The 15924-nt window shown below is 37.8% G+C and overlaps 1 protein-coding gene and 1 non-coding gene across 2 annotated transcripts; both read right to left on the reverse strand.

The window, feature by feature from the left end:
* Nucleotides 1–1061: 1061 nt before the first annotated feature.
* Nucleotides 1062–4920, reverse strand: LOC126831568 (uncharacterized). Its single transcript, XR_008789284.1, has 2 exons — nt 4407–4920; nt 1062–1619 (listed from the first exon to the last, which is right to left on the reverse strand). It is a non-coding gene; the product is annotated as an uncharacterized LOC126831568 (transcript).
* Nucleotides 4921–10366: 5446 nt separating this feature from the next.
* On the reverse strand, nt 10367–15029 carry LOC126831578 (tripartite motif-containing protein 55). Its single transcript, XM_056103437.1, has one exon. It carries the CDS (start codon nt 14681–14683, stop codon nt 13433–13435), a length of 1251 nt encoding a protein of 416 aa, XP_055959412.1. The 5' UTR covers nt 14684–15029; the 3' UTR covers nt 10367–13432.
* Between the last annotated feature and the right edge of the window lie 895 nt (nt 15030–15924).

Genomic DNA, 15924 nt, shown 5'->3' on the forward strand with positions numbered 1-15924 from the left:
TAACAATAATCAATCGTGGTTTTGGAGAAAAGGTTGACAGTTTTGCTTCACATCGGAATCTTCTAGAAGGAACTACATCTCGAGATGCGCAGGGTCAAGAGACGAGGTTTCGTATCTAATTCTCATCGACTATAATATCTTGTTTTAGTTATAGTGAACATAGGTATATCTAGTGTTTACCCATATTGAGCATAGCTATATCTGTTGTTTATCTTATTGATCAGAGCTATATCTTGTATTAGTCATATCGATCATATCTATATCTAGTGTTTATCCATATTGATCATAGCTATATCTAGTATACCCATATCGATCACAGCTATATCTAGTGTTTACCCATATTAATCACAGCTATATCTAGCGTTTACCCATATTGATCATAGCTATATCTAGCGTTTACCCATATTGATCATAGCTATATCTAGCGTTTACTCATATCGATCATAGCTATATCTAGTGTTTACCCATATTAATCACAGCTATATCTAGCGTTTACCCATATTGATCATAGCTATATCTAGCGTTTACTCATATCGATCACAGCTATATCTAGTGTTTACCCATATTAATCACAGCTATATCTACCGTTTACTCACATCGATCATTACTAGATCTAGTCTTTACCCATATCGATCACAGCTATATCTAGCGTTTACTCATATCGATCATAGCTATATCTTGTGTTTACCCATAGTGATCATAGCTATATCTTGATCTAGTGTTTACCCATAGTGATCATAGCTATATCTTGATCTAGTGTTTACCCATACTGATCATAGCTATATCTTGTGTTTACCCATAGTGAACATATAGCTATATCTCGTGTTTACCCATATTGAACATAGCTATATTGATCATAGCTATATATTGTGTTTACACCCAAATTGTCAGCGATCATAGCTTAAAGATACATTATGGGAGATTCGATAACGATTTGGCAGTTCTCACTATAATAATTAAAAACTAGATAACGTAAAGGCAATTTGCTGAAAATTTCATTCAAATTGATCCACTATGAACCTCGGTCATCATTACTAAAGTCAGTACGATAAACAGCATAGTCTCGATTATCCATTTAATCGTTTAATGGAGAAGGAAAGTGATGCAGTAAATCGGCTCACAAACCACTAAAGATCGCAGGCTAGCGATGCCATCAAGAGTTGATTATGGCCTGGATAGGTTAATTAATGTCTAATTAATAATTTAGATAACATTTCAGGCGTAAAGAGAGACCTGCAATAGACAGATTTAGCTCTTGCATAATGCATGTTTAAGGGTTGGGTTAGAGTTAAAAAAGTAAAATACCAATATGTCTCCATGTGTAAGCAGTATATTGGATATTATCAGTTAATGGTAGAATATCCTTTTATCATTCCCCACTCTTGACTTTATCTAACCTATTGGTTCTGGACCAGGTCCTGTAGGTGGTGTGACAGTAGTAGTTGTGGTTGGTGATGGGATTGTTGATATTTCAGTACATGTTGCTGTAGGTATAACCCCGTCGGGTACATAACCGGGTTCGTCACATTCACACACGTAATCACCAAGAACAACGGGTGAACCAGCGGGAATAGATTTCCAATACATACCATATGGGCCGTAGAAGGCGTTACATATTCCTGTAAAATACAGTAACAAACAATGTTTTACCTGAGAGAATTGGGTGGGGTGTAGGTAGTTACTTTAGTAACGGTACATGTCTGACCCGACTAGCCTTCCTCACCGTTACTGACTGTCCCTATACACATGTAATATGAAAATAACGCTTTACATCACCTCGGTTCTAAGGCTATTTTGGAATCCCTACCGTCTATTTTTCACCGTGAGTCTTCTTTGTTCGTTAATTATATCATTCCAATTCTAAATTTTGAATATTGACTGAACAAAGGGCCCTCACATAGGTGAGGGGCTGAGGGAGGCATATGCTAGGGGCGCAAATTATGGACTAGCCTCCTTGGAGGCGGAGATAGTAAATCACCAGCCTTTCCTTCCCCTAAACCTGCTTTGTAAACCAGTTCATATTTCAGCAAATAGAAAGGGTGGAATTTTGATTTTTCAAAGATATATTACAGGGTTTGTCGATTAAACGTTGAATTTTGAAGGGGAAATAAACATACAAATTTTACATATAAATTTTACATAATAAATAGTTATTTAGAAAAAGTGTTAAAAATATAAAAAAATAGATCGCCAGGCAACGAACACACGCCTACAGCAGCTAAGTAGTCCGAGGAGTCAACAAGGGTTATCGCATATTTATTTGAGACTTTGTAGCAATATCGTTGTTGCGACATTGTTTTAAATTTATAGACAAGGAATAGAGAAATAAGATGGTTTAAACAACATTTTTATCTTTACAAATTATTCTCTATTGTCAGTATAGTAGCTATGGTATGAGTTTATTTAAAACGCAAATTAATTGTTTATGAAAAAGTGTGAGAATAACAGGAAAGAGGGTCTGAGTTCAAGGATAGATTGTGTCGAAAAACATGTGACGGAAAATTACGATTGCATCATTTGGCTTATTTGACCAATATCTATAATTATTTACATGATATTTGACCAATTAGATAATTGAAAGTCAATAAGCTAAAGCTACAGAACTATCATGTTGGTGGGCGATTGTCCGACAACAGCTTGATTCCATAAGGGGGAAGATGTAGCAATTTCTATCAGCAGACTTGCCCAACGAGTCTGGCTGAATGAGGTTTGAGAGAATGACTTTATTATTGTAATCTATACTATGCTTTTATCCGTGTATCCAGCTTGATATATAAAATGTAAAAACGAACTGTTGCTTTGTTATAACTACTGGTAAGACAAGCGTCTTAAGAAAATAGTAAGAAGTAAATACACAACGTGAAGCAGAAGCAAAGACAGCTAGAGACTAATTCTAGACGACCACAAGGCTACTAAGATATGTAGTAAGAAAAGATGCATGGGTCATACGTAGGATGTGGCGACCGGAATCAATAACCCGCTCTCCACGTCTGACAGAAGGCCCATGGTGCTACATATCAGCATCGTTTCTCCATTTTTTTTTTTTAAGATTAAATCATTAAAGGGCGATCGTGTTTTAATCCGTTGAAATCTCCACAATCCGATGGTCTAACTTATATAACATTTGAAGCCAACATAAAAACCTGTAATGAACAGGCCTGTCCAACCTCGTGGGTTTTCTCCGGGTCCTCCGGTTTCCTCCCACTGCTAAAGACCCCTACGCGCAAGCGAATTATGGAATTAAAATTGAACCATGTGTTAGTCCCGAAATGACCTAGTTTGTGTCGAGTGGACGTTAAACCCCATTTCTCTCCCTCTCTCTCTGTAATGGGCAGATTTAGCATTTACATATTGTATCTTTAAAGAAATATACGATTTGAAGACATTAAATACAGTGAGTGAATGCAACCAATGTATATGCTACATGTTTTGTACGTGTTTGACAATAAAAAAAATAGCATATATCAGTGACGAGTGTTTTCATTTTCCGACTTAGGCCTACGATAGACTATCGTTTTTCTGTGTATAGCTGAATAAATGAAAAGGGGTTGAGTGTTCCTGTGTAAAGAAGTTTCTACACTACATAATTCCAGTCTAAAAATGACGTCGAGAAAGATAAATGAGGTTTAACGTCCATTCGATACAAACTAGGTCATTTCGGGACTAACATATAATTATAATTCAAATATATTTCAGTAATTCGCTTGCACGTAGAGGTCTTTAGCAGTGGGAGGAAACCGGAGGATCCGGAGAAAACCCAAGAGGTTGGACAGGCGACCCCACTCCTTGTCACGTACAACCGGTAATCTAAACTACGCCAGTTGACTTAATGACAGACCTTATGATACAGTGATAATTATTAATGAATCGTTTTTAGACGAGTTATTTGCCCCTGAATCGGATTCAGACCAGTTTTTTTTATTACCCCACTCACTTAGCAATACCCAATCTGATTAAAACACAGATCCTATTTCGTTTCGTTTTTTATAGTTCAAAATTTCATTTTACTTGTCTAATGTAGTACAGGCCATTGCAAGTATAAAAAAAAACGAAACGAAATATAGATCTGTATTTTGATCTGTATAAAACAGATTTTCCACGTTACAGACACCTGTGCATAATTATATATCAAAGACAGCAATATCTTACCGCTGGGACAGGTAGGGCAACATATACCATCACCTTCAACAAAATATCTAACCGCTGGGACAGGTAGGCAACATACACCATCACTTTCAACAAAATATCTTACCGCTGGGACAGGTAGGCAACATACACCATCACCTTCAACAAAATATCTTGCCGCTGGGACAGGTAGGGAAACATATACCATCACTTTCAACAAAATATCTTACCGCTGGGACAGGTAGGCAACATACACCATCACCTTCAACAAAATATCTTACCGCTGGGACAGGTAGGGCAACATATACCATCACCTTCAACAGAATATGGATCGGTACATGGAACTGAAAGACATGAACCATGGGCCTTGATGACACCTTCTTGTCTACATTCACAGTATGAACAGTCCGTTGGGTAATAAATTTCTCCAATATTAAGAACAGTCCCATCTTGGCAAACACATGGTGGTTTTGTTGTCGTTATCAATGACGTCGTGGTATCGGGATATTGTACATTGGTAGTTGTAGAGAGCGCTGGTGGCATGGCCAACGACAATGCAGGTAATAGCCATATAACCAAAAATTGTAAAAACATCTTGGTAGCTAGTGATATCGAGAGAAGAAATCATGGCTTTTATCTTACTCAAGTGAATCATCAAGCCATATGTTACAAACAGACTGTCAAAATTATTATTGATACTTTTTAAAAAAAAAACGAATTTCTGTACGTCTGACACAACAGGCTCTGACGTTGTCATTTCATGGGTTTAACGTGGCAATTCATATCAATAGGCCATTGATGTAATGATTGTATTTAAACAGTAATAGTAATCTAATTAATTGACAATGTATTGGTCCTTGCCAGGCATCAATATGTGTTGCCTCTAGTGAGATTAAAAGTGTTTAACAAGAGATTTTGTTTTTGTTGAAGCCATCTTGTACAATATGGGATTGATAGGGATACTGACGTAAATCCGCTAGTAAAGGGGCATGGTCACACTGAAAAGCAGTGAATATTCGGTAGGCCTCTACAATCACTGATAAGGATGATATCAATGCGACTTAATGGGTCTCAAATATTAACTTTTTTCCACCGACAAATTAAATTCTAAAAGATTTTTTTAATGTACATGTATTAGAAAAATAAATAAAGACGTTTGACGTATGTATTTGTAGGTAAGAATTATTTCCTATTTAGTGTAAATGGGTATTAAAATGACTAAAAGGCAGCATTCTGCCCGAAGCAGTAACGTTTTATGTAAACAATGCAAGCGCCATTCAGCCAATGATTGACGCCGCGTGCTGTGACGGCACGTGTTAGAGGCAGTCATCTTTTACAGAGATATTAGAAGACTCGTAATTCTCTGTGAAACAGATTGGGGCATGGTTAGTACTCATATCTGGCTGATATGGAATAATAATTACTGGTTTATTAACATGCAACGTTTCGTCTTTATCAAGCAAATGATAACATATGTATTTATATACAGTAAATATTTGATCCCAGAAATGTGTTCGGAAGTCTCTGATCTGGGCCCTGTTTCTCGAAATCTTAACTAAAGATAAAATCCAATTTTAGTAGATACTTCAATTTTCATTGGCTAAGCACTAAAATCAATCTAATATTATCCATTCAAATTACTAAAATTTGGATTTTATCCTAGTTAAAATTTCGTGAAACAGGCCCCAGGTTCTCCAGCGGGATGGATGCCATAGGCGTACGTGGCCGAACTTGTTTGGGGGGGGGGGCAGCATATTTTCCGGACAAATACATTTCTATAGAGTCGGCGGAGCCGCGGGCGGCGAAGCCGTCCACCCGCGAGTGCCAGAGGCGCGAAGCGTCCGACGGGGGGTCTGGGGGGCCTCCCCCATAAAATTTTGAAAACCAGACGGCCGTAGACGCGATTTCCAGGCATTTCGAATACTTTCTAGTAATTTGGAGTGGGTAGTAAATTATGTCAGTTGCAGCATAAAAACTGGTAAAAAGTCCTTATTAAAATACAAGCTCTATTACTACGAAAACAAGAACAAGTCGAACGATTTACTTTTGCCACATTTTTCATTTTATGAGACTTCACATTTTTGATCCAGATCACAGATCTCCTCCTCTGGCATCGACAGGTAGCATATGAAGTGTATGTATGGATAGGAAAGGCATAAACAGAGGGTTTTTACTGCTTTTCAGCTGCTCACTTCTATCACTGTGCTCGTCCGGTGCATGGAGTTGGATGCCAGTATACAGGAACACAGTACTCAGGAACTGAGAAAGGCCATGTGTACGTGCTAGTTCTATTCAGACGGCGTACGTGTTCATCATTGATTGGACTGCTTTCTTTCCGCTTCCATATTATTAAAAATATTAAAACCCGACAGACGGCGCGACGCTTCCCGACAAACTGAGCATTCATTCCCGACAAGACAATAGCCTTCCCCGACAAGGCCATACCCCTACCCCCACCCCATTTTCAAAAACTCCTCGGCTAATGACCGATCTCACAATTCTGAGCTCTTTTCAGATTTCTATTTTTTTTCATGAAAATATTTGAGGGGGCCGGTGCCCTCCCGCCCCCCCCCCCCCCCCGCCTCGTACGCCTATGATGGGTGCACAGAACGCTTTTACACCTCACTTTGGGAGTACGCGGCGACAACTCACATAAGCAGACAGGCGACAATATTTTCAACATCCGAGTCAAAATATGTCGATAGATGAATTTAATAAGTTTGATATATATTTATCCACCTTCGATGACAGATGCCCGTCTTCATTAGCCCAGTTTTGGAGCAAAACAGTAGGACGTTAAACCCCATTTCATTTCATTTCATTTCGATGACAGATGAAAGACGAAACCTGGTTAAATTGACACGGAGTATACCGACATCTGAAAGCCACTGTGATCTATCAATAGTCCTGTATATTGATTGTCATCCCGACCAGATGTTTCTGATGCTTTTACTCGCATTTATTGTTTACTGGTTTTCTTGACATGAGAGAGAGAGAGAGAGAGAGAGAGAGAAATGGGGTTTAACATCCACTCGACACAAACTAGGTCATTTCGGAACTAACATATGGTTTAATTTTATTTCAATAATTCGCTTGCGCGTATGGGTCTTCAGCAGTGGGAGGAAACCGGAGGACCCGGAGAAAACCCACAAGTTTGGACAGGCGACCCTACTCCTTGTCACGTACAACCAGGAATTCGAAACCCAGTCTGTTGACTTAATGACAGGCCTTATGATACAGCGTGCACGTGCTAACCATTCGGCCATCCAACCCCCCTTCTTGACATTAACAATAAAGATGCATTGTGTAAGATATGGACAAAGAACTGACAGTTCTCACTATAATAGTTCAAAATCGATAATGAAAAGGGAATATGTTGAAAAGTTCAGTCACATTATTTCATTCTGAGCGGCGTTTGGGACGTTTGAATAAGAGCGTAGTCTTCTTACGATAATAAACAAGGTCCCGATTTTCCATTTTTGAATTAAATTATTAACTGTTAATCGCAATGTTGGCGGGTGCACGTTTGTGTTGGTCCACCCGTATGTTTAGAGGGAGTCGTGGTTCCCCTACGTACGACTCTCCGTAGCTGCAATATGGTAAACACAGTCTTTGGGTTGATGGGGTGGTTGGGTTCAACTTTCCATTTGCTTTGATGAAATTTACTCCAATCCCTGGATGCTGGTGTAATATTCTCCTTATTTGGTATGATACCTTGCCGTTAAAGGGGATTGATATTCGTACAGGTTCTTTATGGGGTGTCGGTGGTTTTGGGTCATCTTATAGGGTTTTATTAATTATTTTCTGTACCACCTCTTGTGGGTATCAATTAAGTTCAACGAGTACTTTTCTGCACGTGATCATACATAAATATAAATAAAGCCGGCACAAAAGAGATAACTCTTGATTAATTAAAGTGGGGGGGGGGGGGATGGGGTTTAACGTCCACTCGACACAAACTAGGTCATTTCGGGACTAACATATGGTTTAATTTTATTTCAATAATTCGCTTACTTTTCTGCACCAGTCGGAAATGAAATGAAATGAAATGGAGTTTAACGTCCTACTGTTCTGCTCCTAACCTGGGCTAATGAAGACGGACATACGCCATACAGTGTGCTATGAGGGAAATTTTGCCCGGACAGCGACACTACGACCTACTCTTATATCGAATTCCAACTGCCAAGGGATCTTTTACGTGCACGCCAATGTGTACACGGGACCTCGGTTTTTCGTCCCATCCGAACGACTAGACAGCTTTCCATGTCAGCCCCTCCGTCCTGCATCACTGACAAGGGAGAACCACGCCGGAAAATCTGGATGAACTTTCTCGGCCAATGCAGGGATCGAACACCCGACCTCCAGGCTAGCGAGCTAGCGTCTTACCCACTTAGCCACGTGATCCCCTTGCACCAGTCGGACTAATGAACACGTGATCATACATAAATATAAATAAAGCCGGTACAAAAGCCAATCTCCTGGGTTTTCTCTGGGTCCCCCGGTTTCCTCCCACCGCTAAAAACCTCTACGCGCAAGCGAATTATTGAAATAAAATTGAATATCAATCATATTTACCTGTCATTATAAATCAATTCAGGTACAATACTACCTTTTTATACACCAGGGGCCTGTTTCACAAAATTTTAACTAAGATAAAATCAAAATTTTAGTAATTTGATTGGATAATATTAGATTGATTTTAGTGCTTAGCCAATCAAAATTGAAGTATCTACTAAAATTGGATTTTATCTTTAGTTAAAATTTCGAGAAACGGGGCCCTGCTCTTATCAACATAATAATATGTAAAGAAAATCATTCTTTGTTTAGTCTAATAAAAGTCAAGAAATCCCGCTCTCTCGCGGCTTTGTTTTGTTATGAGTTAACATAGCGAGGCACGAAATGAACAATGCGAAGTTAATAAGTTTCTTGGCTTCGTACTGATTATTTCTTGCTTTTGCACCGAACCTCAAACCTTCTTGGCCTTTGCACTTGTTTAACGCAAGGGGGAGATGTGGGAGGGGGGGGACAAAAGAGTACCCAACGGCTTTCATATGTATACATGTCTTCATTAGCCCGTTTGGAGCAGAAATCAGGAGCCGTAGTGGCTCAGTGTGTGAGCTGCTGGCCCCCTAAACCGGAGGTCCTGGACCTACAAAACGTGGTTTACGGGCATCACCTTAGCAACCTATACCTACAAGACATGGTTTAGAGGCATCATCTTCATAGGCGTAGGACCTCAAAGTAATTCAGGGGGCATAAGAGAAAATTGCCCGAAATCAATATAATATAATCAATATAGTATATATATCGAAATCAATATGATCAATATATATATTATATTGATGCGATGTCCGTTTTTCGGGCAATACCTATTTTCGGGCAATACCGTTTTTTCGGGCATACCTATCATAAGAGAGATTCGGGCATATTTTCGGGCATGCAGTGGACAAGAAAAAGACGATAAAATACTTTTCGGACAGTGTGGATCTCATAGAAATAAGTTAGTTATATTTTTTCTCTAAACGTTAATAGAAAAAAAAGGTCGTCGAATTTTTCATTGCCCGAAAATAAATTTGCAAAAGTGAATCTTCTTTTTACAGCCTTACTTACTTTCGTGAGGCCCGAATATTTTTACAATATATTACGCAATTTCTTAAGCTCGAGACCATTAAACAACTTAAAATACAGACACTTGCACGTGCTTTGCAATGAAATACGTCACTCGAGTTCAATATTTTACCAAGTTACGCTTGGCACATTGCCCGTACGATTATTTGAAATAATGGTACTCCAACATCAAAGAATGACGTCACATCTGTATTTTAAATGAAATGAAATGAAATGGGGTTTAACGTCCTAATGTTCTGCTCCTAACCTGGGCTAATGAAGACGGGCATACGCCATACAGTGTGCTATGAGGGAAATTTTGCCCGGACAGCGGCACTACGGCCTACTCTTATATCGAATTCCAACTGCCAAGGGATCTTTTACGTGCACGCCAATGTGTACACGTGACCTCGGTTTTTCGTCCCATCCGAACGACTAGACAGCTTTCCTTGTCAGCCCCTCCGTCCTGCATCACTGACAAGGGAGAACCACGCCGGAAAATCTGGATGAACTTTAAAAGAACATAAAGTTATTTATGGTAATAAGACTTCACTGCGTGTATTGGGTATATAAGAACGTAGGGGTATTTATGGCAACAGTCTTCACTGCGTGTATTGGGTATAAGAACGAGGGGTATTTATGGCAATAATACTTGTTTATTCGGTATAAGAATAATGTTTGTTAAAATGTATTCCACTTTGCAGTTAAACTTCTATTAAAATGTTGAATACATGATATATTAATATGTTGAATTGAACCATCTAACAATAAACTAACATAATTCATTAGAAATTACAAACAAATACTAATTACTGAATATAAATCATGTTACATTCATTCATTCATATTGCATTAATGTACTTTTAGACCAACTCTCGTCTATTTATAGGTTCAAAAGAACAGAGCCATACCCCCTTTAAATATAGTCTGACATAACAACAGGCTAATGTATGATTCTTCTACATATTGGAACATGGCCATAGATATTCATCTAAATAATATAACATATCAATACAACAATAGGTTTTCTAGGAAATTTAACAATGACGCCATTCTTAGAAATAAAACTACATTACTTGTACTTGTGTGATTTGTATTAACATTAAAGGGGTAGTAACACAGATGTTTGGTCTATATCAACATTAGAGTGGCAGGATGAGACACGAAGTGAAAGTAAAACAGACAACACGCGGACATTGTAATAAAACACCAATCAAGTCAATGAACAGTTTATAATAGACACGTGTCTATCATGACGTCATATAGGTTGTTTATTATTAGATTATTACCTTGATTACAAACACGACTGACTGTCAAATTCAAATATACACTGACTCGGTCATAGTGCCGCTGCCCGGGCAAAATTTCCCAAAAAGCACACTGCATGGCGTATGCCCGTCTTTATTAGCCCAGTATAGAAACAGAACAGTATGACGCTAAACGCCATTTCGTTATTATTTTTATTGATAAAGATCGAAGGAATTGAAAATTGTCAACATTTGTCGTCCTATAGGATATATTCAACACAGGTCAGTGATGAACCTATTTTCATTCAGAAGGAATCCAATCCGGGGAATGGATCGTTCATATTTTAATTTTGTTTTCTTAATTAAATGTTAAATAATCAATCTGAGTTTATTTAACCCCGGATTAAGTCATGGAAAATTTCATAATTTCCCCAAAATAATTCTTTAAAATATGCTTCTATATTTAACAATATATGTATTACTATTGAGCCTATATACAGTAGAGGTTATTTAGGTTCTCTAAAAGATGCTCTGGTTAATGTATTGAAATCGTTAGTTAGTTTCAGTGACAACGAGAACTAGGTTAACAAGGATATGTCCGGTAGATTAAAATCGGGCAATGACATCATAGTCTGGTAATCCAAATATGGTAATCTCATGCTTTAAAAACGTGGACACCCATCGTCCTGAGTACCCATACAAGGACACTGTGTTGGAATTCAGTGTAGCTTCTGGGTAGCTGACCAATAAGATAAAGGAATTAAGTACCTGGTCAATTTCCCGGTGGTCAGTCCATGATCCATGCACGTATCCTCTTTATAAGAACGGGCGGGGTTTAAATTTGTTTAGACATCATAGGGAAGACATCAGTGGCGGTCCTAGAGGGACATATTACGTAAGCCGGTCTTCATTAGTCCAGTCAGAGCAGAACAGTAGGACGCTAAACCCCATTCCATTTGTTTATATATTCGTCTGTAACTTTAAGTCAGGTGATCGATTCTCCCTAGTGATACCTATCTCTTTATTGTTACCGTTAGCCAGTTTTATACACTCGTTTATTAAAAGTACAATTTTAATTATTCATCTGAGTTCTCGTCGTTAGTATTGGAATAAGCTACAACCCCCTGAAAACAGTACTACGGCACTTGGAATAGATAGTCTCGATTGGCATGTACCGTTACTACGATAATAAACAAAGTCTTGATTAACTAATTTAAACGTTAAATTAATAAATTGCGCGATTGTTCTAAGTCATTCAATGTCAAGGTCAACCGATGTTCTAGAGAGTTCATTATGGGCGTGTCATGTTCATATATGCCTAATTAATACTTTATATAACGTTTGTAGCCAATAAAAGATCTGCAATATGCAGATATAGAGCTTGTATAATGTATATTTTACTAATTTAACTAAATGAGAAGTGATATTAAATGTTCTTGAAAGACTAAGTATATCTCGCCTTGTACACGACACTTATAGTTATACGCCTTGTACCCTCTGTGACAGTATTGGTTCTTTAATCAAGTTCGGATGACAAGACTAGTTTAACATCTTAAAATACTTTTATTCTCTGCTTCTTCTAACATATTATATACAAAACTTAAAGACTCCATAACTAACTTGTGTTGAGAGAGCCATGTCCTAGCTCGGCTAGGCACGAGTGTGCCAACTCCCAACTAATTTACATTACGTGGCCGTTGTCCGGTCTTAACTCCAGACCTGCGTGGCCTGTCCCGGCCGGACCTGTCTGTCGATTTGTTTCTTAATCTGGTTTTATAAACCCTTCCAAACAAAGGATCTTATTAGGCATCTGGCTAATGTATCATATCAAGTTTAACATTCGATACATGCTAATCAGACAAAGAAAGTTTAAATAAAACATGCCAGCAAGTTAACGTTTACATAATCGTTACATAATCACATAGACCAAGAACTCCAGGCATGCCGATAACGAACAAGTGTCAAGTTGGCAGGAAGCGTCTTTAACATCAGATAATCTGTGATTGTGTAACACCTCCTAACCGCCGACACGCGTTTTCGACCAAGCGCAAACATTTTACTGAATACAGAAAAATTATTCCGGATTTCAAATCTCCCCGAATCACATAAAAAGTTCCACATGTAAACACCTGGCATTTGTAGAAATATCCTGCCCACATAATGTTGCCACAAAATAAAATTTGCACACAGTAGGTACATGTACAGACATGACACAATATACAGACACCTAAAACATAATATATTGGATCAAGTGGATCAGTTGTCACTTACAATAACATGTACAGTAACAAAAATATGTTGATATTCTGTAGTTTATCCTGTTATAGTTTATGACGTAGTTAATACTGTTTATTATATAACTATAACTGTTATTGTTTATTATTGTTTATGACGTAATGCTATAGACTACTGTTTATTATATAACTATAACTGTTATTGTTTATTAGATGTCTTCAATATCGTTCTATATCAGTTATATGTACAGTAGCCTCTACAGTAAATATCTTGTTGTCATCAATAAAACCATTGTTTATATCTTGTAGTTCATCACGGTTTATATAAACACCAGTATGTATATAAGCATAAAGACGATCAGTTGTACGTGTACGTTGTCTAACTAGTGATTTACTCTCATCATTGATATTTAACAGTTTCAGTGTACAACTAGCTGTAACAGCTTTAATAGTTTTATCGTCTACATGTACGTCCTTCAGTTCCAGGTAAATATATAATTTTGATGTATCATGTCTAACATATACACGCCATGGTAATCCTTGTATTATAACATCATCACTATAGTACCGCTCATCTATCTTCACTATCTGGTTCAAACTAACACTACTGGTAAATGTTGTTGGTGTTTGTACTTCACCCAGTAGTCGTTTTAAACAGTCTACATCAACCTTCACCATAGAATAACATGGATGTCTGACTACAGGTTTCTGTAAATTTGTTGATATGTTGTAATCTGTTATTGTTTGGATGTCTGGTAATGTATTTTGGTCTACAGTGGTAATTACAGATTTATGTTGTAATATACGATCAGCATATTCACACCATTCTTTCATTTTAGATGTCATCTTGTCATCTTCTTCTACTAGTTTGGTTAGTTTACTGTTTTCATCTTCACCAATTTTATTGATGTCATCTTTAATTGTTCCTCCAATCTTCCTGGCTTTTTCACAAATATTATCTATTTGTTGCTGAACTCGATCACAAGATGTCTTACAAGATATGTTCATGTCAGATATTTTGGCCTTCAGAAAGTCAGAATGTTTCTGTAACCGTTTTATCTTCTTTTCTGATTCAGTTTTCAGTTTCATGACAATTTCTCTCATTTCCTGGTCTACGTCATCTAAATCCGCTATCGTGTGGTCTTTATGATCCACCATAACACAAAGAGAACAACATGGTTTGCGACAATCTCGACAATAAACTTGTACTTCTTTCTTCTTGTGTTTTGTACAATACTGTTTATCATCACCATCGTCTTCTAGATAAAAGTTGGTGACAAACTGACTGGCACCACCTGATGGTACCTCGGTCTCCTGTCGACAAATAGGACAGTTGAACTTATTGAATTTAGCGTGAGCCTTGATGTAGTCATCGATACATTGTTGGCAGAAAGTGTGATGACAACATGGCAGTAATTTAGGTTTGGTAAAGTTATCTATACAAATAGAACAGGTATATTTTGAAGCCATCCCAGGAAATCAGAATTATAAATAATTGTAGAAAACATCTGATGATTAATAATATGAATAAATAAAACAGATATATTTAGAATACATATCAGTGTAGGCTATCAAACTAAACTGATCGAGAATGTATATAAAAAGGTCAAAGTGAAAGTGAAAGTAGTCCTGTACATCCAGACTGACGGACCCCTGTTAATTCAAACTGATCAGCAGTAAATATTCGCTTGGCCGTTACCAATCTGTTTCATAGAGTATTGCGAACGTACTCTAATAACTCTTTAAAAGATTACTGCCTTCAACACATGACGTCATATCATGCGGCGTCAATCATTGGCTCAATGGCGCGTGCATTGTTTATATAAGACGTTATAACTGATTCGAGCAGAATGACACCTTTATTACTCATTTTAATACCCATTTACACTAAAATAGGAAATAATTCTTACCTACAAATACTTCAAACGTCTTTATTTGTCGGAGGAAATGTGCTCATGAAGTCGCATCGATGTCATCCTTATCAGTGATTGTCGCGGCCTAGCGAATATTCACTGCTGATCAGTGTGCTCGGCCAAGTGAAAGAAGACTTTCGCATTATCAGCAGGAAATAGTTGAAAAATTAACCACTTAATAATAACGAAGTGTTTTATAATGTCCACTCGACACCAGCTAGGTCATTTCCGACGAAGATAAATGATGCTACAATATTAATCCAATATTTCGCTTGTGCGTATGGCTATGTGTCTTTTTTTTTAGCAGTGGGAGGTCACGAGGTGAGAGATGCCTGGGGGAAAACCCCACAAGATCAGGCAGGTTACCTGTACGGCTAATTCGATTTGTTAAGGCCAACTCAATTTTCGTCAAGGTCGCTGAGATGTAAATGTTAGAGCACGTGATTGTTGGTGAGATTGTAGGTTAGGGTAAGCATAATTAGGGCTAGGTCCAGGATTAGGGTTAGGGTTGGGATTAACACTAGCCCTGTTCTCGTGACCCACACTGATCAGCAGTGAATATTCGCTAGGCCGCGACAATCACTGATAAGGATGACATCGATGCGACTTAATGAGTCACAAATATTAACCCTTTTCCTCCGACAAATTGAATTCTAAAACATTTTTTTTTGTGTATTAGAAAAATAAATAAAGACGTTTGACGTACTTGTAGGTAAAAATTATTATTTCCTACTTTAGTCTAGGTGGGTATTAAAATGAGTAAAAGGCTCCATTCCGCATTTCCGCCCGAACCAGTAA

Source organism: Patella vulgata, chromosome 9 (assembly GCF_932274485.2).
Source record: "Patella vulgata chromosome 9, xgPatVulg1.2, whole genome shotgun sequence".
Classification (NCBI taxonomy): domain Eukaryota; kingdom Metazoa; phylum Mollusca; class Gastropoda; family Patellidae; genus Patella; species Patella vulgata.

What these genes read in the sequence shown, in the direction of transcription:
- LOC126831578 (XM_056103437.1), bottom strand. Translation starts at nt 14,683, where the DNA reads ATGGCTTCAAAATATACCTGTTCTATTTGTATAGATAACTTTACCAAA.